This window comes from Nothobranchius furzeri, chromosome 1, assembly GCF_043380555.1.
Source record: "Nothobranchius furzeri strain GRZ-AD chromosome 1, NfurGRZ-RIMD1, whole genome shotgun sequence".
NCBI lineage: Eukaryota > Metazoa > Chordata > Actinopteri > Cyprinodontiformes > Nothobranchiidae > Nothobranchius > Nothobranchius furzeri.
Genome location: NC_091741.1, coordinates 57,707,094 through 57,733,992, shown reverse-complemented (window position 1 = coordinate 57,733,992; position 26,899 = coordinate 57,707,094). Strand labels below are relative to the sequence as shown.

General features: G+C 41.3%; 1 protein-coding gene across 19 annotated transcripts in view; it reads left to right on the top strand.

Annotated features, from left to right (window-relative positions):
* nav3 (neuron navigator 3) overlaps nucleotides 1–26,899 on the top strand; it is a 529,271-nt gene that overhangs the window by 459,383 nt on the left and 42,989 nt on the right. For 16 of the 19 annotated variants that reach the window (XM_070549274.1, XM_070549267.1, XM_070549264.1 and 13 more), the window contains 3 exons: nucleotides 1,203–1,311; nucleotides 8,817–9,050; nucleotides 10,136–10,258. In XM_070549274.1, the coding sequence (XP_070405375.1) occupies nucleotides 1,203–1,311; nucleotides 8,817–9,050; nucleotides 10,136–10,258 (466 nt within the window). The remainder of the gene's footprint in view (nucleotides 1–1,202; nucleotides 1,312–8,816; nucleotides 9,051–10,135; nucleotides 10,259–26,899) is intronic. The other 3 variants (XM_070549298.1, XM_070549248.1, XM_070549296.1) reach the window with 1 other exon arrangement.

Sequence of the window (26,899 nt, the reverse complement as noted above, 5' to 3'; positions counted from 1 at the left end):
AGAGCACACTCACCAAACAGAACATGGCAAAAACAATAATACATGTATGCCTGTAATATAATACGTCAGGAACATTGTTTAATGATCATTTAGGTCTCAAATCCATCCTTATGTGACTGAGGTGCACCAATGCACATAATGTCTACTTTACTTATTTTGAAGATATATTCTCGTGGATTTATTTCATATTTTGCAGAGACATTGAGGCTTTTATTAGAACAAGAAATCATCAGTCACCTCCTGTGAAATCCAGGAACCATGACTCTAGATTTCCAGAAGGAATTCAAAGACATTGAGCTGCAATCATTCCGATTCACCAAAGACTTCGTCTTCCACTGACTTCCTTTATTACATTCTGCTACATAATTGAAATGGCAGTAGTTTGATGCTAAAACGCTGAATGTTATCACACCTTTTATCTTTCTTCACATGGACTGCGCAGTAACATCTGCTGGTTCACTTATCTTTACAGGACGAAGCTTTTACTCTGAAATCACCTTAAGAGTGGCTGCCTTGTGTCACTTGTTAATTACCCAAACTGTGGCACTCGCCTGCAGGTATAAACTAGCTCCACAAGCTAATGGGGGGGCCTAATTGGATCAGACAAGCAGTTATTTTGGTGTGCCCTCTCTGCTTGCTGTTCTGAAATATTGCCTAAAGTGTGCAAATACCATCGCCCTCAATGAAACAAACAATTCATAAACATAAAGGTTGAATTGGGTTTTTTTTTCCTTTAGTTTATTTATTTTTTGGCAGTTTTTTAGTCAGCTGAGAGGCAGAAGTGTTTTTCTGTTCACCTGACAGAGAAGCTCAGGAACTTTGGCAAAGGTTGCTTTTATATGCAGGACTGTGTCCTAGACCGACTGACAGATTGTGTGGTGTCATGACATGACATTTCTGCGTCAGCCGGAAGAAAAAACAGTGCATAAAATGAAAATGTAACGGAAGTGCATGTACTTCAGCCTGACAGGCTCTTTTGCTGTTTAGGTTTGCTGTCACTGTGGTTGGACATTGTTCTGTCCCTCCTGCTGAGATATTTGTGACAGTCTAATCTAATCCCTATTTATCAAATTATATATTGCTTGTATTGTGTGTGTATGCGCGTGTGCACGAGCGTGCATGCGTGCACGTGTGTGTGTGTGGGTGAATGGTATAGATTGTTGTTTCGAACTTCTAAGTGAATCCAACAAAATGTGTCTCAGCAGGAGAGGACCCTGAGACAAGACGAATGAGAACGGTGAAGAACATCGCTGACCTGAGGCAGAACCTGGAGGAAACCATGTCGAGTCTCCGGGTTGGACACAGCCACAGGTAGGCATAACGATGGTTCAGGCTTTTGCACTCGTCTAAAACGTTGGATGTACTTAATTTGTTTATCAAACTGAAAAAAGACCTCATATCACCTTATCAAACGTAAGATAGGCAAAGAGCTGTTAGCATGTTACTTCACTGATAATCTGATTTCTTTTCCACATTGTATTTTGTCCTAAATTAAGAGAGAAAGTGAAACTAAATATGGCACTCGCAACATTTCCATGGGTTGTGAGAGAGTCTACTTGAGTCTGCCTCCGGGATCTGGCTCTTAAAAAAGGTGGTGTCGTCATCCAACAAGGCTGATATAAACCTATAAACACTATATTAACAAATGTGATGAGTGTCACCATACTGTTTCCATACTGAGTCATTGATGAGAACATCATCATCATGTGAGCTCTGATTACAATATTTGTGGTCTCAACCTTTGCATGGCCAAAACATAAAGGTGTCCTAGAATTCTGAACAAGCTAGCGTAAAACTTTGGTTTCATCCCTCATAACTCATTCACTGCCAGCCGTTTCCTGATCACTAACGGCCTTCTCTGCCAGCGTTTCTCACCGTTTTTACTGTTTTTTTAAGTCATAGAGCGTTGCGCGCTAGCATGATGTCGATGCCAAAACAACCAAAACAAAGAGGAGATTCACCTCTTACATCAGGAAGAAGCCGCGTGTTTCGAGCGTTATCCGTTCTTTCATAATCCGTTGTCGAATTGTGATCAGCAGACGCTTTCCCGGTTCGCGCCTCACTTTTTTTACAGGAACGGCCCAAAATGATCTCCTAACACATGGATGTGTTGCTTCCTGATCATGTGATCTGTGACGTATGCGGATGAAGATCGGCTTCAGGGCTGAGATGTTTGTTCTATCAGCGCGGGGGCTCGTTCCGATGCTCAAACAGTAAAAAAAAAATGAAAATGACGACTTTAGTCGTCATTGGCAGTGAATGAGTTAATCACATTCCAACATTGTATAGCTATTAAAGACATTTGGACTTAGAAAACTGCTACTGGTGTTTTGCACATTCTTGTGTACTGTGGCAATGCACGTTCCGAAGTCAGGTTCTACCATTGTCTTTCAAACAATTTCCACATGCTACTGGACAATGAACAACATGATGTACTCACCACAATGGATGTCGTTAAACGAGGCAATTTGCTGTTGAAGAAGGTGAAAATGCATCCTTTTTTCTAAATAAAGGACTTAAATACATCAATCTGGTTCTGATTCTAATAAAGCCCGAGTCCAAATAGTGAGAAATTTGATGTAAAAGCTGTTTCAAATGAGCTGTCACCATCTTGTTCCACTCTGTCTCATCATCCCGCCCACTAAATAACTAGAGGGCCCTGATTGCCCCACAATGCCAATAGAGTGCTGTGATTGGCCCACCATTGGGGACCAATCACAGCACTCTATCATTTTGAAACCCCCATAGAGAGCTATGATTGATTTATTTCACTAGGCTAGAAAACATCCAGACTTTGAATGAATCTTTAGCTTCCATATTGAGTAATATGTTTACTGTACAAAGTTTTACACGTGTTTTCTAGCTTCAGGCAGCAGCTTGGAGCCATTGTGGTAAACCGGCCAATCAGCTGAAATCTCGTTTAATATTTATGTCCTGGGCGAGTGGGCGGGAAAAACCAGTCTTACCATTTTAGGGCTTTATTATGGGGTTGTGTTTGGCCATTGATCAGGGCTCTTGTGACATTGTGAGCCCCAACACAGTTTCAAATGCTATATTGAGGCTCATAGAATATTTTCCAAATGTAAAAGATTATTGTTCGAGGACTCTTTGAACACAGCTAATGTGCATTAAGTGAATACCAATCTTCCCACGTGGTCTCATGATTCCCATATGAAAGTTTTCTTGTGCATTTGTTGTTCTTGGTAAACGAGGACACAATGAATTGTGATGTCTCTGATTCAGACTGGCCCAACAAAAAAAAGTCTTGTTTTGACCGTACCATTCTGTTCTCCATGTTTGATGAATTTAATTATACTGGGCATCACATTTCTCACCAGCTGGTACTCATACAGTAATATTAAATATTTGATAGACAACCAACACCTTAAAAGTCTGTCCCATCTGTGCGCCATTGGCATCATGGGAAATCTAACAACACAAAGTGAAAAGACTGCATCTAAGACAAAAGGGGGAAAAATGAAAGCCATCGGTATTTGTCTGCTCCCTGGGCAACGGTTCACTCCCCATCTATCTCCGCTTCTCCCTCAGTCTATTATTTTGTGTGTTTTGGCCCATTTAGAGAAGAAAATGGTGGCCAGGCCGCTGACAGCCACGACAGATGGCAGTCCGTGTGCGTGTATTCGTTTTCCACTTCTTTATTCCTCAGAGGAGACTCGGCCAGGCAGGATCAATACAGCACCACTGTATTATCAGCACATTGAATGGGGCCTGCATGTTTGAGGTGAAAAGTGTTTAGTGGGAGGATGTGGTTCTTATTTACATGCATCAAATACACACAAGGACAGTCTGTGATTTATCTGGAAAATGCATCACCAACCCCTGCGTAAGGTGTGAATAAGTGTACTGCTGCTGTGCGTTAGATAGAGCTGTGATAGGATGGCAGCAGCCTGAGTAAAATTTTTATGAGCCTGTGCCCAATTTTTCACTGTTAGATTAAGAGTAAAAATAGGAACTCTGTGTGTCTCGGTGTGGGACATCTTCGTGTCCTAAATGTCAAGAGGAGATCTGGAGTTGGTGCCAATTCTGTCCAGGAACTTGGTCAGACCATCCTAATCTCTCTCTCCCGGAGAAGGAATTAAAGCTTTAGAGCACATTTGGAACTTAATGTGTTACGATCCTGCAGATATAGTTTCCAGATTCATCACTTGTGTCTGTTCTTCGGTTCCTGTTGGATGCTTTACATTTAGTCCTGTTTACATCCCAGCAAAGAGCTGAATGGAATGAGAGGCATCTAACAGTTAATGTTAGTCCTAATCATTGATGTAAAGATGGCTTTGTTCCAAAAAATCAAAGAACAGCAGTAGAGAAAAAAGCCCAAGCATCAGCGATTGGTCTCACAGCAACTACTGTAGGTGAATGACCTCACACATGCTTTTATGTTTAGCAACAACACAAGTAACAAGTGAAATCTCTCTTTTTGCTGTGCGTGTAGCCCTGTGGCTAACAGGTTTATAACTGAGCAGCAGAAATGTTAACTTGCAGCTGTGCAACCAAGTTTAGTTTGTAAACGCTGTTTTAATTTCCCTGTTGCTGTTGGTGGGAAACCTCAGAAAGCCAAAAATAGGATCTGAAGCTAATCATTTGCCTTTATTTTGGATGTGAATTGAACATTTTAAAACTTCTAAATGAAGGAGACAAACATAAAAACCCATCCATCCATTTTCTGCAGCTTACTGGTTTGAAAAGTCCACCTGGATCTACTCTGAGGGCTCATAGGATACTGTAGGTATCTGAAAGACCTACCTTGCAGGGCATCCAAAGGGCAGCCTTGCCAGATGTATACCATGTATAAAATACACTCTGGGACATCTCGTCAGTCCACCACGGGACTACATAGGACCAACAAGACAACCAGTCCCACTCACTAAGGGACAATTTAGAGAAAGCAGTTGTCCAACAGGGATGTTTTCTGGTTAGTAGGAGGAAACCAGAGTATCAAGTAAAAACCCACACAGACACAGGAAGAACACGCTAATCCCATACAAACAGGTCCCAGCTGGCAACTGAACCTAAGACCTTCTTGTTGTGAGGTAACAATCATCTGCAGCATCGTGTAGCCCGGGGAACCAAAATCTGCTTCACTCATATCCACATGATAATGTTTACATCCCAGTTTAGTTTTTCTACAGAAAAACAGCTGATGGGAAAAGGGTGGTCTCTAAAGCGCCTTCTTGATGTCTGGACAGCTCTTTAATGAAATGTAAATCCATACAATCCATTAGAAAAGACCAGAGTTCTTCTGGACAAGGTCCTAATTACCATCACCATACCCTATTTCTGTGGGAAAAGCTGAATGCAAATCTATTTTGTTTTATAATCTTGTAAACAAGCAAGCTGAAGCAATTGATGCATAACCTCCCTCTGAGCCCTAGCTCTATCCACGGTGTGTGTAGGCTGCAGATTCACACACCTGAAACTTTCTCCTCGACTCACAAAGACAAACTTTGCTCAGTTCAGATCCACAACATCTGATTTGCCACCACTGTTGTTGTCATCCTGACAAGGTAAATAAATGGTGTTGATTGTCATGGAAACTGAAAACATAGCCAGCAAAGACAGAATGAGATCCTCGAGGATAAGCCTCGTCTCTGGTCCTTTGGGGCTGTGGATACTGTCACACAACATTTGAAACGTAATGACTTTGCTGTGTCGGCTTTGTTTATTTTGTGTTAACACCAGTTGGAGAAGCTAAATTATTCAGAGCTCTGGAAGTGAGACGATGGCTGTTGGTCCGATCTGAGGGCATCTGTGGAATTCTGTGATGAGCGTGTTTTTTTTAATAACCAGATCTTCAACTACAAAGCTATCTGCAGTGATTGCAGCTCTACAAACACCAAATTCCATGTGCCTGGTGGTAATGAAGGGTCAATGCCAAAGGCAATTTTCAGTTCTTCACAATGTTCTTGTCAGAATTGAGAGGAGGAGTGACTTGAATGATTGTGATTAAAGTAATAAGACTCACTTTTAGAAACGATGGGTCTTTCAGTGCAGTGGAAAACGGCTGCTGTGACTGGAGTGTGTGTGCATGTGTGTGACCTGAAACAATAGACAGAGGAGGCGAAGAGGCATCAGAAACAAAACGCACCTCATGTAAAAATGAGTCGTTTTTAGTTTTAGTTTGTCCAGATGTCTCAGAAGTCTCTCAGAGCAAATGTGAAATGGAACGGAAAACCTGGAACTAACAATGTCTTTGACATTTAGCTGCAGAAGTACAATTTAATGTTTTTCTGTTAATTGATTTATCCTGCTGAGATCTAGTAGTTAAACTCGGAGCTCATTAGCAGGAACATAAAGTATATTTCTAACCAGCATTGCTCAGCAATAAGCAGCTCCCTGCTGTCAGCCTGCATTTTTCTGCAGCCAAGCTCCTGGCAAAGAACTAAGTAGACTATTTACATGTTTAAATTTGCTGGAAAGGTCAGATTTGTATATAATCTTGATGCGAAACAAAGATTATCCAAAAGGATCTGGAGTTATAAGTAATATAATTCTAATTTGTACAGGGTAACACCCTTTATTATAATTTCATGGAGTTTTGGCACCAAATGATCACAAAAACTATCTAATAAACAATTACCCATTCAATATTAAAATGGTTTTGCCTTCAGGTTCGTAAACGTGCTTTGGTTTGGCCACGCCTTCAGAATGATGTGCTTCTCTGCTCTTCGTGAAGCCTAAACTCTCTTGTCTTGTGGTTTAAAAAAGTCGAGGCAAATGAAGAATGAGGGGGAAACACACTGGCAGCAAATGATGCACCTCGAAATTAAAACTCTCACATGCTCCATGGTTCAGCTTGCAACTGTATTCTAACATGTTGGTTCATTTCCAATCACTGACACACTTATAAAAAAACTAGTTCAATGAGCACAGACTTCATTTTTGTCCATCCAGGCTTCCCCCGTAGCTCTTCTCAGCTTTTATAGTGATGATCTCTGTCCCTGTTTTCTCTGTGTGACGTATTGGTCAAATGTGACAAAAGTATGTACTTAATTTCTTTCTTTTCCCTTAAAAACGCTTCCTGGTAGGAGATCCCGACACAAGTATGATGAAAATGATTTTGAACTCAATTTAGTCTTAGTCACTGCTAAACAGCACTAGTCTGTCACCCAGCTGTCTGCGGTCTCTTTAAAATGTGAATATTTTGACTTTCTGTCATCAACAGGAAGGTAGGAAGGTACTAGATCAAAACAGGTAAACGGTAAAGTTTGAGTAAAGTGAATACAGATTATAACATGTTGACTTTGCCCTGCAGGGCAGTACTTCCTGTGTGCGTTATGTTGTTCAGCCAAAGAGAAACAGTACATGTGCTCCCCGTCTCAATGAGGATCATTAAATTCATTATTGGCCAGAATAATCATAATTATGACTTTGTGGCATCAAGTTCATTTATTTATAATTTCTGTTGAATATCTCAGCCTTTTACCTGAGTTTGTCGTTTCATTTCATCATCCAGTCTCCTTCAGTTTCTCTTTGTCTCTTCTGCTGCTGTGGCTGCAGACAGAGACAAGCTGATTTAACACATTTCCTTATCAACACATGAATGATTTAGATTCCCATTCGGTGGCAAATTGAAAGGCTGTATTTCTACATTTGTGAGTGTTTGACTGTAAGATAAGGGGTATTCATCATTTATCTAGACACAGTAACATCACCTCGTGTGCGCTGGTCTCAGCGGAGATGAATGTGGCTACCTTTGCTGCCCTTCTCAGGTTGGCATGTGGCATCACAGGGATGCAGTGTTCTGACACACACACACACACATGGAGAGAGAGAGAGAGAGAGAGAGAGAGAGAGAGAGAGAGAGAGAGAGAGAGAGAGAGAGAGAGAGAGAGAGAGAGAGAGAGAGAGAGAGAGACTCACACCTCTCTTTTATCTGTGAGATGCTGCTTTAAGATGGCATAGTTTTTTTCATCATGACCAGTACAGCAGACATGTCTGTCTTCTCTCAGAGACGTCACCAGATTGTTTCATTTATCGATCTCTTTTTCACTCATAAATTGTTTGTAATCTCAAATAAATTTACATTATCTAAAGATATAATGTTAATGTGAATGATGTGTAACTCCTGTGCAGGAGATTGGTGGCTTCCTGCTCGTATAAACATAGATGAATGCTTGAAGACAGTGAGCCAATAAAACCATCACTATAGAGTAATATATTTTTAGAAAAACATGTTAGTTCTGAAAAACACTGCATCGTTTTGTCTAAATCTGATCCCATATTGATTAATGTCCCGTCTAATCCTGCAGTCTCTTGTTTAGTTCCTTTTACAAGATGCAGGTGGTACACAAATGAAGAGATGATTTTTGTAGACACAATTCTCTGCAGCTCTACCAGGTTAGTGTTTTCTGCTGCTGTGATTTAAATGCAGTGCACTCGGTCTCCCAGCAGAGAGCTGCAGTGAGGTGCCTCAGTCTGAGTTCCTCGTGATGCAGGAACTGCGTCTGGTCCTTGGACAGTACGCCTCATTGTTGGTGTGGCTTGAATAAGTTAGAACTTATTAAATGAGACGCCACAAGCCAAAATAATAAAATAATAAACAATATGACATTTTCCCATTAATTTCAGTAAACAAAATATTTCTTACATGTATTTTCATTATATGAACTTGGTCATATCATGACATGATGTATAAGGCAAGTTCTATGGTATGTGTATTAAACCCTTCTCACAAATCCACACAATCTATGTCCCTAAATGTTGACTTGCTGTTCTTTTTTATTCTTCTTAGACATTTTTTGGTCTTCTGGCAGAATGAGGATAATTAATTCACTCCTTCTCTTCTGTGTCTTCAGCACACTAGAAACAACTTTTGACACCACAGTAACCACGGAGGTGAATGGGCGGAGTCTCCCCACCCTCACCACACGCTCCTCCCCCATGGCCTGGCGTCTGGGCCAATCCCAAACCCCTCGTCTCCAAGCAGGCGACGCTCCCTCCATGCCAACTGGGTATTCTGCGCCCAGATCGAGCGCAGCAGCTGCTGGCACCAACACGGGCCGCTACAGCGGGCATTCGGATCCCTCCAGGTTTGTGTGCATCACCACGCCCTTAAGGCGAGCAGGTGGGAGAGGGTGAAGCTGGGAGGAGTAGGGATAAGCAGAGCTTCAGTCAGGAAAGCAGCTGGAGATGAGTGATTACATAAATGTTGGGGACATTTTGTGTGTGGTGGGCGTGTTAGCCTTATCTGACTAATTCTGAGCAACTGCAGTTTCATGCTGACATGTCAAACCAAAGTCTGTGAGACCATAGATGATTATTTTAAAACTGTTTTCTTAAATGTTTTTCATTCATCGACAGAGACAATATGAAGTAACGCCAGTAGTTGGATCCGGATTTGTCTGCCAGCACTTAAACAAGTTTGTCACAGCAAACTTTTACTTACTAGAACACCTTTCAAGGTCGCTCAGATGAATGTGTGACGCTTTAGATGAATCATTTCATTCTCTGCCTGCTGGGTTGAATCTGAAAGCGCCCTCAAACTCAGTTACCCGAGTATTTCAGTATTTCAGCACTCACCAAGGCCTCACTTGTCTTTCTCTGTGTATCAGTACAAATGGGCTGCTGGCATTCACCAAGGCTGTTTGAACGTTTTCAAGCCTTGAATGGGAAGGTTCAAATAATATGTTTATATGTAAGCCTTGTGGGCTTTTAATGAGCTGACGACTCACTTCAGAAATAATCTATGCAGGCTGCTGACCTCCATCTACCTAAAAGAAATATAGGCGAGGAAAATAACAGGAAGTGGAGTTGTCACTCTCTCTTGACAACCACGAGATGGGAAAAGGTGAAGGCAGAGTCAAGAATCCTTTATAAAACAAAAAGTGGCAAATAAAACTTCATTTCTAAAAACTAAAGCCAAATTAGCTGTTTTTGAGAAATGTCTTGCAGCAGCTTTAATTTTACCTCTTGCATAAACGTTTTTCAGAAAGTCAAACATGGAGTTCATGTTCTTAACGCGAGATATCCTGTCAGTCAGGAAGCATTTATTAAAAATTTACTTTACCAATCTGTTCTTTCCAGCTAATTAAACATGTAAATGTTAAATAACTTCTGTTTTGTTTACTTTTTTTGTGATTGTTTGGTTTCCTTTTCCAATTATTTCCCTTCTCAGATTCCTAACAGACGGCGGCCTCCATCTGTATGCAAGGAATCCAGGCCGAGCCTCAGATGGGGGGGGCTCTTCTCGTGAAGGAGCCCACAGAGGAAGCAAAGAGATCCAGGGTGACATCGACAGGTGAGTCTGTCTGATTCAGAGCTCACTTCCCTCTGTTTTTAGATGAATTCAAGAATGACCCAGATAGAAGTGCACTTCTTATATCAGCCCTGCCTGCTTAAATGCAGTCTATATCCATCAGCTGTGAGCTTTCTGTCAGTCTGGTAGTAAATTATAGTTAATATAAGCTTCATTAACTTTGCTAGTAGCCATTAAATTTTAAGCTGCAGCCGGTGGAACATTTTTCAGGACGAACCCACCAGACTGTGATGCGCAGTTAATGATGCGGCTGCATGAGACAAGCAGAGTTCGGCAGTAAAGGTGGAGATGGGAGGAAAATCAGGAGACTTTGATTTTCACTGAACTAAAACAACGGGATAAAGAGTCAAATCTTTGTCCTAATCTCACATTCTTTACACCAACTTTAATTTTTTTACAAAATCATATCAATTATGTCATTTTATTGTTTTTTGAGTCAGAAAATAAAATGTTGAAATTATTTTATGTAAATTAGTTGAAATTCTGACAGGATTCTGTTGGTGTACAGTGGTCTCCCGGTCACAAGTGTTGCTGTTTTGAGGAACGCCCAGACTTATTTCAGAGTAAAAGTTAAAATAAAAGTTTTTTTTTAATGTTTTTGAGGCACATCTGACCAGGGGAGGTTCTAGACTAACATTAGAGGAGAAGCACGTGCTCCGTTAGAGAGCCACATTTGTAAGAAAACATCACAAATATTGCCTTTAAGTATTCCATGTAACAGCATCTCAGTTACGGTTACTTAAGCTGCAGTAGTTTGAACCATTTTCAATATATAACTATTTGTTAAAAAAAGTACTTTGCTATCGTAGTTATTTATCTCACTGACAACATGAAATAATTTACCATAGCATGTTTTTTTTACTTCAGAGAAATCGTTCACATGTTTTGGTTCCACATTTTGTAAGTTATTGCAAAACAAAACAAAAATACCTGTTCATTTTTAGGATCTTCCCTCAGTAAGGGGGCCATAGGGTGGCATTAGCCCACCATGGAACCCCCAGAACCGCCCCTGCATTTGACTCCTCTCAGTCAATGAAGGCTGAAAGAGGTGATAGGTTGATATTTTTGAGTTTAATCTACTGGTAAATATTTTTCTGCTTAGTCGTTGTAGGTGTGACGTCATTATTAAACGTTCATAGCTGTCATCTCTGGAGTATTGTAAATCATCTACTTTATTGGCAAGCAGCAACAAGAAGTCACCTTTAAATTTACCAATAGCAGGTCACATTTATTTGGCGTGCTTGCATCTGATTGTATTCTGTGTGGAAATGAATTTACTGTGACACAAAGACAACAGAACAAAGCAATGAAACTTCTGGAATTTGAAAAAATAACAACGTGTGTCAGCTTCCTGAGAAGCCTGTATTTAATAACGCCTTCTAGAGATCTAAACCCCACCCGAGGCTTTACAACATTCACCCACTCACACATTCACACACTCATGGTAATAAGCTACAATGTAGCCACAGCTGCCCTGGGGCATACTGACAGAAGCGAGGCTGTCGTGCACTGGTGCCACTGGTCCCTCCAACAACCACCAGCAGGCAAGGTGGGTTAAATGTCTTGCTCAAGGACACTACAACTGCAACAGACTGGGCTCAAATCTGCAACCCTCTGGTTACTGGGTGTGTGTTTAACACCTCTGCCCCTGATTACATAGAGAAACCAAACCAAGCCTTTAGCTGGAATGCAGTTCATGTCCTTCAGAGGTGATGCTGCAAGAAAAAAAACTGCCTAAAATTTCAAAGAAGAAATGAGGTGAAACATGGACATGCTGCTGAATTTCAAACCGTCAAGCCAGGGCTATGGTGACAGACATTAAGAGAGGCTGCTGGAAATCGACTGAAGCAGTGACATTTCCCCGTGTCAAAGCTCCGACTTCTGCCGAGGTTTTAACAGCAGGCCATGTTTAGAGCAGCAGGACATGTGAAAAACAATCAGATATTTTTCTAGACTTCCACTGTCAGACTTCAAATTAGAGTTAAAAGCCCTTAAAGGAAACCTGACAGCATGTAACAGGGTTTCTGAAGTAGATGCTATGGGGTTATTACATGTGATGGCTGCATGATTAGGTGGATTCAGCAGGGTTAAGTACAGCACCATTTGCAAATGCATCAATGAGATCTTGTTTCCTGATACTTGTATTGTTTTTCCCACCTGCCTCATGATCCAATCGTTGCGGCTCAGACAAACGTATTGTTTTTGGGTGGCGTGTTCTGTCTCACAAGCTTGTTTCCCTACGTCCATCTGTCGAGCCAGTCTGCCAGGGGCCAATCAGGGTTGGTGTATTCTGTCCAGACCAAAGACTCAGAGTAGACCATTACCTGGCCAGTGTCAGTCACAAAGTGATGTTCCTGTCAGGCCTGACTCACAGGCAAGCTGATGGAAAGAAGAACAGAATTCAACCGTTCTTTCTTTTACACGTTTGAGCTCCGGGTGTAACCTTGGGAAAAATATAGTTTGAGGCAAGGTTTGTCTCACCTTCCTTAAGCTTAAATTTAAAAATATTCTGCCTTTGAAATGTATCTTGCATTGGGCCTTGGGGACGACGAGAAAAAATATTGGTGCCTACTTCTCTTTAAAATTCCTACAGGCGACAAACTCCCCAAAAACTCTGAATTTGAACAGCGAAACTTTAGATTTTTTGTTCTTTCCTTCCCTTACCTCACAGAACTATGTGAATGTAGAGAAAATGCACACTCCGTCAAACCTCCGTGTGACTAGTGATTGTCAGAGGCTGAGCTGACACTTATCGCTGAACGTTGACAAAGCTCAGGGGGGGAATTTCATTCCCAGAGCAATTGCTCAGCAGACTTCACACCTCAGCCCGGTTTCACCTCCGCAGGACAAGATCCGCCTTCCTTCATTATCCCAGAGTCTGCTTTTCCTTAAGCCTCTGCCTTCAAGTGAAATGAGTCCCAGATAAATCCCAAGTTCAAACAATCTGTTTACTGCCTTTGAAGAATTCTTTTTCACACCTAAAGGATGTTTTCTTGGAAGGAAAAATTCTAAAGAAACATCGACTTTAGTCCTGCATGAGATGCTAGATTGTAAAATTTGTCTGGCTCTAATAACAGCTCTGTTATGGTTAGGACCAAGCAGGAAACATTTCCTACTTGCTTCTAGAAATGCACCTGGTGGGGTTTTGTTTTGTTTTGTCGCTTTAGTACCTGTTGTATACAGGGAGAAATAGAGTTACTCATTTAAAACCAAAATACGTGTCTTGGACTCTCACGAGTTGTTAAAACAGGCTGTGGTCATGAAACTTTGTAATTAATTTTCTTATCCTAAAAAGAAACTAAGAAGTTTTTTTTTTTCAATAAAACAGCAAATATTAGGTAAATAAAAGGAGATTTTCTCTTATTTATGAGCAATGATTTGAAAGGGGATGAACATGCTTAACCTAATGCACCAGGACCACAAATGTACGATTCTGACTCTGGCTGATGTAGACAGAGATCCTGGGATGCAGAAAGCCAGAGCTGTTCTGTGGACATAAACCGAGTTCCCACGAGGCTCATTATGCTTCTCTGACTGTAACGACTCCCCCGGCTGCCATCAGCACAGCTACGTCTCTAACTAACACAAAGCCTTTGGAAATTCATCAAAATGACTCATCCTATCCTGATTTAGGACAAACAACAGGTGGAAATCCGGAAGTTTCGGTGTATGCTTTCTCAGATTAGGCATGCTGTCCATTAAAATTGGGTGGTATTCCATTTTTAATAATTTTAAAGCCTGTTAGAAATGATACCATAGTATGGTATCTCTGTCTGTCTGAGAAGTTATTTAATATGTTTTCACTGCATGTTATTCAAGAGTATCTTAAAGGCCACATGTTAGACCTTTTTCATACTAATAGGTCCATGCTCTATAACGTCCCCTTTAGGTATTCATATCAGTAACATAAGATCCACTTGATCAAAAGTCTGCATGTGGTTTACTTTCTTCAGAAATCCAATTTGAAAACGAAAAGTCAAAAAAGTGCGCTTAGGTTTACGGACGTAGTATCACTATTAAAGCTGGGGTTCATAGTGTGACATCATCAAGGAGAGGAGGTGGAGACTTTGAAATTGAAACGGCTATAATTCTCACCCCCTGATCACCCGCCACCCCTTTCTGGAAGGAGCTGAAAGCCACGCCCCTTACTGTGCACACACAAGGGAAGGCAACATCAACAGAAAGAGCTAATCGCTTATCTCCAAAAGATAAATCCCTTCTCACTCCCCTTCCTCAATTAGCTTCTGGAGATGGAAAATAATTCAGTGCAGCTTAGTTAGGATTTGAGCTAGCACAATATTAGCCTATGGTAAACGGCAAATATCTGCAAAGAATTACTTTTTTATTTAAAAAAATTATGTTACAAATCTCCAAAATCCAATAAAATATTTAGTATTTACCTGTCTAAAAGAAGCGTTTCCAACTCTTCATCAGTTTGGAGCTATTGTAGTTCACAAAGCTCCCTCTCTGTCTTTTAGAAGTGTAAATTCTACTCGACTGTTGGAACCGTCTCATCACGAGTTTTGATGAAAAATCTTTATATTGTTTAAATAAGGAACTCCAGGAATCTGTAACTTCGGTACTTGTTTTGGTTGCTCCATTGTAAACTCCCTACTTCCTCCTTGGTGTTTTAAGCTGACTGGGCACATTCCCATTGATTGACAGCTCCCTCTTGTGGATACTATTGGTAAAGGCTCTAAGTTTGCGTGGATTATTCATTTTGCTGTAACATATTTAATTATGTACCCCAGCTGTAAGCCTAAAACTCTTCTCCCGGTGCCTTTTCTACTGTTTGTGGTATGGTTTTACTCTTTAGTGACGTCTACTATACACGATGAGAATTGCGAAGGATTAGGACAGAGCAACAAGGTTCGGAAGTGTTCTTTGTTCCAATCATGTGGATCAACTAATATTCCACAAGAAAACCAACCTTTCAGGTTTTAGATTGGGCTGACTTTATTTTTTTAAATGGTCATTAAAACACTTTTGAGTGTTATATCAGGACATTACATGACATGTTAAGCATAACAAATTCTTAATCTCAGAAACATTTTATAATTTATTGTGTTTCACCTCCCAAAGCAACAGAGTAAGAAATTCAGATCCGTCGTCTGGTCAATGTCTTTTAAAACAATAATCCACTTTGGCTAAAAGCCCTTTTTTCATCTCTAAAAATGTCCTGCTGTCATGCAGCACGGATGAATGCTAGCCTATGGTTCTGCTGTCAAGAAAAGTCGCTGAAGGAGAACGTTTTGACACTGACAGGTTCTCCTTTCTCAGCAGAGACGTGCCTAAGTAACAGGGCTTTGCTTTTAGCAGCATCTCTAGTGTGTTTTCACATCTCTGCCTCTTTCTTGTTGGAATGCAGCAGCTGGCTCTGGGCTTTCTTCTTGGTGGTTTGAAGCTCTGAGGACGATGTGCATTGCTGTGTTTTCCATTGTCAACAAAGAGAATTTCGTTTGTGTGTTTGTCCTGTACTACATGTGGGTGTGTATTTGCACGTTTGTGCATACACTAGGTGTGTTACTGAGCAGCAGGCTGATGGTTGTGGTGAAGCAGCACTTCCACTTACAAAAACACTCATTATGTAAGTTTCTGTCTGACTCCTGCGTCGCTTGAAAAGATCTTGTGTTCTACAGTGATGCACCTGAAAATCAGCACTTCTTATTCCTCTATATTTTGAGTTTATCCACATTTTTAATGCTGCTATAGCAAATCTACAGAACAAGCTCGCCTTTAAACGCAAACACGGTCACAGAACCCGTGTACCATCCCATCACTAAACACCAGTCGCTGTTTTCTAGGTCCAAACATCTCTTGTTGTCCGTGACTTCAAACAGTGTTTTTCATTTTGGGACTCTGGTGGTTTATCCAAAAGTTGAAGTGGTAGCAGCCGGCTGTTTCTCCTTCTCTGATATTACTGAGCAGAGAACCTCTCACACCGGTGGTGTTCTGTTGCTAAATACGCAAGTGTGTAACTTATGGAGGACCCGGGGTAGTGCAGTGGTTTGATAAGATGTGAGAAAAACACTATTTATTTTCATAGTTTTTTTTTTATCTCCACAATATATTTATAGCTATAGAACAAGGTTTTAGACTAACTTGTTTTCCAGATTTGCTATTGTAGCTTAAAATTTCAACAAATGAAAGCAGGCACACAGACTAAACTTTAACAAACTGCTTCATTTAAGGATGTTTCATCACCCGCTGATGCATTGTGCTGCAACTCAGTGTGTTTAAGGACAAAAATCTTAGTTTAGTATTTCATGTAGTTATTTTATGTTTGCTTTAATAAATAAGTCCATAAGAAAAGGTAATGTATGCTGATGTTGTTTGTGTTCAGCAACTTCATCATTTTCAATGATGCTTAAACTCATTTATCGTGCATTTGTTTTACGTGTCAGCTGAGTAAACAAGAAGTTAGACTTTGCCTGCAAAAGTTGAGATAGGCAGTGCAATGTGGCTAAACATCCTATTTACCATTTTAAAGTGTGTGTATGATACTGTAAGTGTCACAGTTTTTCACTGTGACCATAACATCAACCAAATTTTGATTTACTTTATTATTTTCATCTTTATGATTTACACCCAGTTTATTGTGGTGTCTAGTTGAAACCGGCAAACATGTAAACAAATACATCAACAACAAAGCTATCTGCCTACAGGAGCATGAGATTAAAAACAAGTATAGTCCTGGTGTGAGATGTCCATGGGGGGGTTTATTTCCCAAGCTGACGGCCTCCTAATTAAAGCATCGCTCTGAATTTCTCTGTAGATTAATGCAAAATGTATCTGCATTCAGAAAGAAGTGCTTCATTTTGTGAAATCTGTGGACTCAGTTGGGGATCATAAAGGTGTTGCGCTAATAAATCAGAGTTCATTTACAAGACGTAGTTTTAAGTGAGGAGAAGCAGGATACAGAGCCTTCCTTCTTTAGAGGGAAAGACAGCGTTCCCTGGTGCCGCGGCTCGTCATTTCTCCAGGACCCATCAGGATGGACCCCGGGCTGACAGGGCTGACTGAGGTCAGAGCTGCCTGTCCATTTATCTGAGCGATGACAGCTCCCATATGGTCAACTCTCAAGAAAGCTCACATTGCTCTTTGGAGCCTCGATGCACGCTGTGTTTTTATTGAACAGAGTGAAAGGACTGCAAAAAATGATTAGTTTATTATTTTCTAACTTGTGATTCAATCATTAATTTAATCTCCCTGATTTCTAAAGACAGGGACATTTAAAGTATTAATAAAACATTTGAAATCTCTCATAACAGTTTCTATCCTATCAGAAATATGTAAATGAGCTTTCTGGGAAACAGCATTTCAGTCATAATGACTCACCTTAAGGTCGTGCAAAGGTGATGGAACCAGGGGCGGATTTAGGACTGAAGAAGATCCGCGGCTTAACGCACACACACACACGCACGCGCACACACACGTGACACGCACTAGTCAACATCATATATGTCTTGTACCACATAATGTTTAATCTTAAGCTACATACTAAGCATTTTCAGGGCAGAGTATTGTTCCTGTTAGTGTTTAGTGTGAGATGATAGTAAATATTCCCTTTCTTTCTCCAACAACTTTACCTGATAAGCTAACTTTAGGCAAACCAGCAGCACAACAAATTTTTTCAAATAAGACTCACAAACCTGAGTCAGCACCAGTCTCATCAAAGCTGGGGTTCTGTCGTTGTACTTTTTGTCTAAAAAGGTCCTTTTGTCCATCTTCACTCATGCGTTTCAGGCAGAGAGTGTAGAAGAAGCCGGCTGCTGAAGGGCTTCTTCTTCAGTGGTGGAGGCTCAGGCAGGCTGTATACAAACTACTGCCAGCTGCTCCCTCTCTGTTGGACTTTGGTACTGCATGTTACTTCTGCGATTTAGATCCGGGGCTTCCTATGAAACATCCGGGGCTTCAGCCCAAGTAGCCGGGCCTAACGCCGCCCCTGGATGGAAGTGGTGCTTTTATCATCCACAGATGTTCTAAGGGGTTAAAGGTCACACATCATGTGAAAACCAATCACACTTTATTTAATCAAGATTTAATAAAGGAGCTTTGTGTGGAGTTAGTCCCTCCAAAGATGGCATTACAAGGTTTCTCCGACATTCAGCAACAAGTGGCATGACGACACAGCATTAATAACAGGGTTTTCTAAAGAGGATGGATCTCTGCGTTTGAGTGCATTCCTGTATGTTGGTCAGCTGTTGTAGCACATCTTAATTAGTAAGAAATGTGACATTTAAATATTAGGTGAAAATGAAAAGCTGACCTTTTGTTATTAGCAGCATGGTGAGACAGAGCCTGACTGGCCCAGAATGTTTCAAGTCTTCCTGCACTGATAATTAACTGCAGCTGGGATGAAGATCGGCACCTAAAGTCTGATTTAGGTCCTCAACTAGAGAAAAATGGACTACCAACTTCAAGTTGGGAATGAGCTGCTGCCCCAGGTGGAAGAGCTCATGTATCTTGGGGTCTTGTTCACTGGTGAAGGTAGAACTGAGTGAAAGCCTGATAAGAGGACTAACCTTGCGGTGCTGCAGAGTAGTGTTGCTGTTCTTCCACGCCGAGGGAGACATTTGAGGTGAATTGGGTTTCCAATAAAGCTGCTTCCTGAACACCTTCCAAGAAAGATGTTTCTGACACGTCCCGTTAGGAGTAAACCTTGGGATGTTCAACATCACGTTGCTCTGGGGAAGGCTACAGATGCTTGTCAGCTAAAAAAAAAGTAAAAATAAATCTTTATTACACTCTGTGCCAAAAATGACCAAATGATGGCTTTTGATAAACAACACAGAACAAACGTACCAAAGGAGGCCTTGCTGTTGAACATCCTCAAAGAAAAGAAAACTTGGGAGATGTGCTACTAATTATGTGTGTGTATTTCATGCCAGTTCGCTAACAACATGTGCATCTGTGTTTACAGAAGCATGTGTGTTTGGGGCTGCCTTGCACCTTTCAGCGGAGGCGTACAGCTGTGCTTTGTCATAAAGTAGTCCCAAGTCTAATATGGTGCCTGTGATTCCTTGTATGATACTGATTGCATTCAGTTTGATTGTTTATAAACGAACTATTTAGTTCTGCTAACTACAGCAGTATTACTTTTTCTTATGAAACATGTACCATCTTGTCTGCACAGTAATTGAGTCGGGTTCATGCAGCAGTCATGTCTACCATGTTGAGTGCTGATGCAAACAGACTAAAAGAGTCTTTAATTTGTATTGTTTGGGTGAGAAGTTCTGATGATTTGTCTCCATCCATCATCAGGCAGGCCTAATGAGTTTGTGAAGATGAGAATCAACAAAGCTCGTTTCATTGCTAATTCACTTTACTGGCATGGAGTCGGCCTCTGTTGTGGATTATGAAAGCATAATCTTGTTAAAATGATGAGTGCAACAGTATGATTACTGAATCAACGCTCACAGAGCTGCATAACCATAATATTGTTTTTGAGCCAAACTAGATTTTAACAGACTTTGTAGTTTGGAGCTTCTTTTTGATAATAAGAGCGATTGCACTTTTGTTGGTAAACACTGAAACGTTGCATTCTGATATTTGGCTTACTGGTCTGTTTTGTCAGAATAAACAATGGCCAGTAAAGAATGGCAACTCTTTCAAGTCTGCAGATGTAGATGTCATTGATTTTTGGGTTTGTGGAAAGATTAATTTTAAAATTTAAATTTAAAACCTGCAACCCAAGACTGAAAAAAGAAATCAGTAGCCTGCTCCACAGCTGTAGAGGTTTGGTTTACCAAGGCATCAGTCAGAGGCAGCAGGCAGGTGGCTCAGTGACCCTCTGATGCCCTTTACCCCACCCTCCGACTGTGATCACACTTACGTGCCAGGGTTGGTGACCATCTGGGTCCTGCTGTCCTAAAACTGCACTGTTGCCAACATGAGAAAAAAAAAGTACAAATTTCATGATTACCGGTAGTTTTGTTTTCCTATATTTGTTGGCGACTTCATCATGACAAGGCTTCCCTCCAGTAACAGAACTGCTGACTAACCCTCGCCGGTGTGGTTCGGTCCGCTGTGACGCACCGGCTCTGATGTGAGCTGCTTTCCTGCACATTTGCCAGCAGCTTACCGTAGAGTTGAAGAGACCCTCCTGAGACACATCAGGCCTGCTGTAAACCCCACACTGCTGAGCGGCTAAAGATTTTGTCGTCATATTCGACTGCATTGCAGTGTGAAGCATGGACGTGTTGGCCAGCCCAGTCAGGCGGCACTGATGTCGCCCTCTCTGTCACTGCTTGGCAACAGGCACATTTCCAGCTCTTTTCTTCAAGGTCTCCTTGTTCCTTTCTTTTATTGAGTTGTGTTGAAATTAATGGAGTTGTGTTCCTCTCCCCTCTGATCATTTTGTGTGTTTTTTCTCTTAGCAACATTCCTCTACTTTTACATCAATAAGAACCCAAAGAATTTTTTGAGAAAAATATCGTTTTGAACTTAGAATTGGCTGGATTAGATTATTTATTTTTTTATTGTTTTGTTCAAAGCTAATGCTATTTTTTGTTTTCTTCTTTTTTTAGACACTTGATATGCATTAAGGGACAAGGAATAACTTTTTTGAAATGATCTGATTTGTCGTAGTATGCTAAACAGCTGTTGAACCAATGCTCTGTTAAAGGGATACTTTGTACTTTAAAACTTTTTCAGATTTTTAAATCCTTTTCCTCTCCAGTATGTGCTAAGATGGCCCTTTACAGGGTTAATGAAAGGTCACCTAGCCCCCAGAATATTCCCTGGATTGTGGCGGGCCACTCTGTTGGGACTTTGAAAATGTTGAGCTGACATACCTGGCGCTGCAGTCCACTTCCAGCACGTCTCCTGCATGTTTTAGATATGATCATGGCGGATTTGTGTCATTTATTGATGAGTCACTCCTGTAGACACTAATGAAGGCTGGGGTGACTTTTCAGCTGTTAGATTAAGGTGTTAAAGAGACGAACGCACATGAGGAGGTTTTGCTCTCAGCTCTACAGACACTAGGAGTGCTGAAAGCAAATCAAAACCACCCAGTTCCCCCTTAATCATGATCATCTAATATATATTACCTGATGTTAAATAAGCTCCTCCTGCTAGCTCCACATACCATTTCCCTCCTGTTGTTCTTCCTTTTCCAGTAAAGAAATCTCTGTTTCACATGAATCTTTGTAATGAAAAATGTTCCCACTGCTTTCAGCACAAATCCCTGACCTTGAAATGAGTCGACGTATCAGAGTTTTAACGAATCAGAAGTGTTAGCTTTGGATTCAGCTCTAAAATCTGGAGGTTTGAGTAACAAATGTGAGAATGAGTAATAAAAAAGGCCGTGCGACCTGACTTCTCTCACATTTTACACATGAGACCACTTCACTAAAGACACACCACATCCATCTCTCATCCTTTTTTGATTTGGCGTCCCTCTGCGTTGTCATCCTCCGTTAATTAACCCGTGTGCAACCCGCTGCTGACAGCACCGCCTCTCTGAGGACTCTCGGGCCCGTCCTGGTCAGAAAGGGAGGGGAGATGAGCAGAAGGGAGGGGGGAGCTGGCAGTAGGTACAAGTGGAACAGTCCTTTCTTCCTTTTCTTTCTCGTTTTCATTTCCTCCTTCGACACCCGGTCGAGCCACAGCAGCTCCCGGTGTCTGCCAGGTGGGGCTTTGCTTCTTTTAGCTCAGGTGCAGGAAGCAAAGGGTCTGATCAAAGTAAAGCGCTCCAGTGGTAGGAACCATCCTCTGAGAGGTGAGTTCACAGCAAAACTAGAAAATATTTCCTGTTTGGGTTTTTTAGCCAACAGGTTACTGCTTTTAATCTCAAACTGTAGTTTTGCTCTGTATTTATTATGGAAGAAGGCTGATTGTTAAGGCAGGAAAATGTGATTAGAATGACTACTGTTGTTTTTATTAATTGTGATTTACACCAACTTCTAAACAGGATATGTAAACCTGTCTGCTTAAATTATAGGGCCTTTTTTATGTGTTCAAACAGAAATATCTTCTGTTTATTTGAAGTCTAGAAGATTAAAGATGTAGGATGGGTGGGATAAAAACAACTCTTTTGTAGATGCTACTAGTTCACATGTAATAAGGAAGTCCTGCTTTCTCCCATCATCCCTTGCTCCACCATTTCCTCAAACATGTATTGATCTTGTCATTAAAGTCTCCTTTGTCTTGGTGCTGTGATGTCATCACGGACGTTCCTGCTGCTGCTGGTGTTTTATTTTCAGAGCTGTTGAGCGAACAGAAACTGGCTGTGTGTTAAATATTGAAAGAGATTATTCTGCATGGGTGAATCAGAACCACAGTGACCCGTTGGCAGCAGAAACACAGCTGGAGAAAAACCAGACTACAGAGGCAGAAGCTTAAAGCTTCTATTTGTTTCAAAAGTTTTAATGGATTTAGAAAACTGTTATTTCAAATAAAGTATTGATCTTTGATGTGGCTTGCTTTGCACATTTCCTTTAGTTTATCATGAATAAGGAAGAAGCCATGTCACCCATGGTGACCTCTTTCTCAGGATTCTGCTCATAGTTCATTTAAGAAGTTCTGACACGAAGTCCAACCAGCCTGCTCCTGCTGTAGGGTTATTGAGTTTGCCTGTGCCGTGTTTGAGCATCCCTCCTCCTCCTGTGAGAGATGTGGTGACGTGCTTGTGAAAGTGTGCAGGTCTGAGAGGAGGAGTTTGGTTGATCAGTCCTGTTGTTGCTGATCCTGAGAGTCAGCCTGATGAAATATTCACGCCGTTATCCTCAGGAAAGTCTCTTAGTAGGACTAAGGGGTTTTTCTGTTTGTTTTGTCAACACTTAATCCCAGAAAACTCCACAGAGGCCGTTCAGTGATCCACCAGCTTGGCAAGCCATCCTGTACATAGTCTGGCCACCACCCATACAGAGAGCTCAGCCATGGAGCGAAATCTACAGTTTCTTTCAAACTGTTTCCACATACTATTGGACAACAAACAATGTGACATACTCACCGCTACAGATGTCAGTCAATGAGGCAGTCGGCCATAAACTGTCAAAGAAGACGCAAATACATCTTTTTTCTAAGTGAAAGACTTTAGTACCTTTATCTGCTCTTGACACAAAGAAAAGACCGCGTCTAAATATTCCAAAGTTGATGGCAAAGCCGTTTAAAACGAGCCGTCATCGTCCTGTTTTGCTCCGTCGCATCGTCCCGCCCCCAAACTAATCGAGCTCTGTGATTGGTGTAACACAATACTTCCCAGGCCAATGGCAGGCCTGCTGAGGCTCCAATGAAGCGTAGCTAGAACGACATGCAGAGCAAATAAATGTTGCTTTGGCGACTATCTGCCTAGACTTCTAGGCCGGTGATCCACCGGATCCAGTGTATCTGTAAGGAAACCAAACAATATCAGTAATTTATCAACGCAGTCCGTTTGTTTAAAAGAATCTCCATCCACCTAGAAAGTTTTTACTTCATTTTATTTTAATGGTTCATGTTATTAAGACTTTTTGTGGTTTCTAATAGAATTTAACCTTTTGATTTTAGAATAAAGATGCAAAGGAACGTTTTTTATTATTATTATTTTGGCCATCATAAAAGCTTTTATAACTGTACTATAATGTTAGAGAATCAACCTGCTTTGCCACCATGTTCCTCTGCTCAGGCTTGTGCAGGAGACAGCGACAGTCTATTTGTAGCACACACACACAAGTGGCAGCAGGAGCATGACAAGTCCTCCCGAGTAAAGTAAGCTGTGGTTCTGCTTGTTTTCTGCTCACTGGAGATCTCTGGGGTTCCAGTGTCCATCTTCTCACGGTGAAGTGTCACATGGACACTGATCCGAGCACTGATTGTCATGGTAATAAAAGTAGCAACATATTGGCAGACTGAGGTTTCTTTCATCATGCTATGTGCACTGGTGGAGTAAAATACACTTCCTTCTGCTACTTTGCTATGAGAGCAATAACTACTGCAGTGGCTCAGTATATATTGTTAAGGACCCCTTAGCTACCCAACAAACTGTCTGGTGTAAACAATAATTTGCAGCTCTTTCATACAAACAAGCAGTTTAACAAATAAATACCCAAAGAGAATGTACAGCAGTAGGGGTCATTAAAAAATGCATCACAGCAGCAGAAAAGTCCGTTTTAATGACCACAGCGAGAGTCGAACCATGCAAACTGTGTTCGAACCAGCACCAACTCTGTTTCTGGACACGCGTGTGTACGACTTTATAGAGATAGTTGAGATCTTTGAAGGTGGAATTTGTTGGAAACGTAACGAAGAGTTAATATCTCAGCCGCTGTATCTGTAGTGGACACATCTGTGTTTGTTTATGTTTTTAGCAGACACTTTTGTACAAGGCGACTTACAGGTGATAATGAAGCCAGCAGGTTGCCCTTGAGGCTAACAACAAACACTATTCAGTCAATCCTAGGTGGCAGTGAGGCAGCATAATGAATCCTAGAGGGAAGCGAACATGGAGTGGACCGTAGAGAGGGGGACGGGTGCTGGTTTAGAAGATGCTCTCTGAAGAGCTGGGTCTTCAGGAGTTTCTTGAAAATCGACAAGGACGCACGCCCCTGTTCTGGTAGTGCTTGGTAGGTCATTCCACATCTGTGGAACGATGCATGAGAAGAGTCTGGATGGTCCTGAGCGTGGTGTAGGCACTGCTAGCCGACGATCCTTCGATGACAGGAGCAGCCGGTGTGTTAATATTTGTTAATGTGATAATAATTAAAAAAAGAAGTCATGACAGGTTTGAATGCCATACTCATTTGATCAAATCTCAGCATCTGATCAGTTTGATGATTTTTCAATTAGAGAGCTACTTTTGAATAAGCAGGTGTAGAAGTTAAACTGTCTTATTTTACTGGATTCATGCATCATATTAAAGAGGAGAGCAGATGATAAAAGATCAAGCTGCCGTCGCCACAGGACTGGATGCGACACGATTCTGTTCTGATGAGAACTAAAAGACCGTGAGTCTCCTCAGTCATCTTCCTTTGCTTCACTAAATCTAATCTCAGCAGTAGGTGTGCACTCAGTCCTGTGTCACTAATTGTACCTTTTGTGTCACCAAAATTAATTAGCAACACTTAAACTGTTCGAGTGCAGTTTGTGTCCAATTGGAGACGATTGGAAGTGCCATTTAATGGTTTTCTCTGTATGAAGAAGCCTAGCTTATACTTCCTGTGTTGTTTACAAAAAGCCATCTGCCTCTGATCTAAGCAGAGTTCTTTCTGAAAAGGTTTCTCCGTGTGCCTTCTGAGCCGATGCTTCCTGGGATGTAGTGCTTTCCGTGCACTTGTCTTTCATAGGGCAGCCGTGTCACTTTTTGTATGGTTGGGAGCGTTGGAGCCTGCTCCTGTTGTCTGTCATGTATTCGAGGGCGCGTCTCAGAGGACACAGCAGAGTGAACCGCTGCTCCCCCGTCGTCTTCTGAGGCTTTTGACACCAGCTGCTCAAAGCAGAGGAGTCTCTTTAACTCAGATTGTAATGGCGACCTGTCGAACCTCCCACCTCTGCCTGAACAGGAACGCTCACACTTAACCTGAACACCATCAGAAAAATCACAGCAGTCCTCTGTTGTCATCTCATGCTGATAAAAGGAAATGCTTAAAATGAAGCTAGTGACGCATGTTTCCCTGCCAGTCAGTCTCCTTTGTTCATAAACACTCAGCAATGTGCTGCAACTCCTCTCATAACGCTCAGCACTTGCCTGCTTCTATCCTGATGAATAACTGTTTAAACGCTGCAGATTTGCTCTGGCGAAGTTCCCACCGACAGCCGGGGTGTTATTTATTTATTTATTTTTGTGTGACAACCTTCTGCTTCATCTCTGAGATGCTTTTCTGGTAAAAGCTTTGAGCTGATGGAAAACTAAATTGGGATGAAAGAGCAGCACATAAGAACGGTACATTTCTTTGTTCAGTGTCTTCTAGTTTAAGCACTTGTGCCATGAATCGTTTGTTTTCTGTCACAAAAAGAGAAATAAGCTCCAATAAGTTGGATGATGGATTTGTTTCCATCTTGTAGGTTGTTCTGGGTGTGATTTTCTTTTTTTTTAGTATGTTTCTTCTAACCGTTGTTCAGAGCTGATGAGGTTTAGCTGGTGAAGATGAATGATGCTTATTTAACATCGATCAGGAATGAAATCAGCGTTGCTCTCCACCACTGGGTATCTGGGTTGCTCCGTCTCCTCACATCCATTACGGCTGTCAGGTGGAGATAACCGCTGATCATTTGTGGGTTTTTATTGTAGCTTCTCCTCTTTTTAAAACATGTCTGAGAATGTTTTTCTTCATTCTGTTTATACATTTTCCGCCAGCCCTCAAGAGTGACAGAACCCTTAAGAACCCAAACCCTTTAAAAATAGAAAATGGATTGGACTGAATTCATCACAACTTAGAAAAAATATCTAATCAAATCAATAAGTAAAGTAATTTTTTTAGTGATAGGATGTCACTTGGGGTTGTCAAACTTGAATTTATGACTCAAGAAGCAATTTTGCGAATACTTGAACTGGGCTGTGACACCGGTGTCGCCACGGGTTCCTGGGCGTTAAAGGGGTCGACCTCACGTTTTGAAATGCAGTTTCTGGAATGATTTCAATATTTTTCATTATTTACTAAGAAGCTTCTGTTTCCTTTATTTATAAATCAAGCTCGAAGT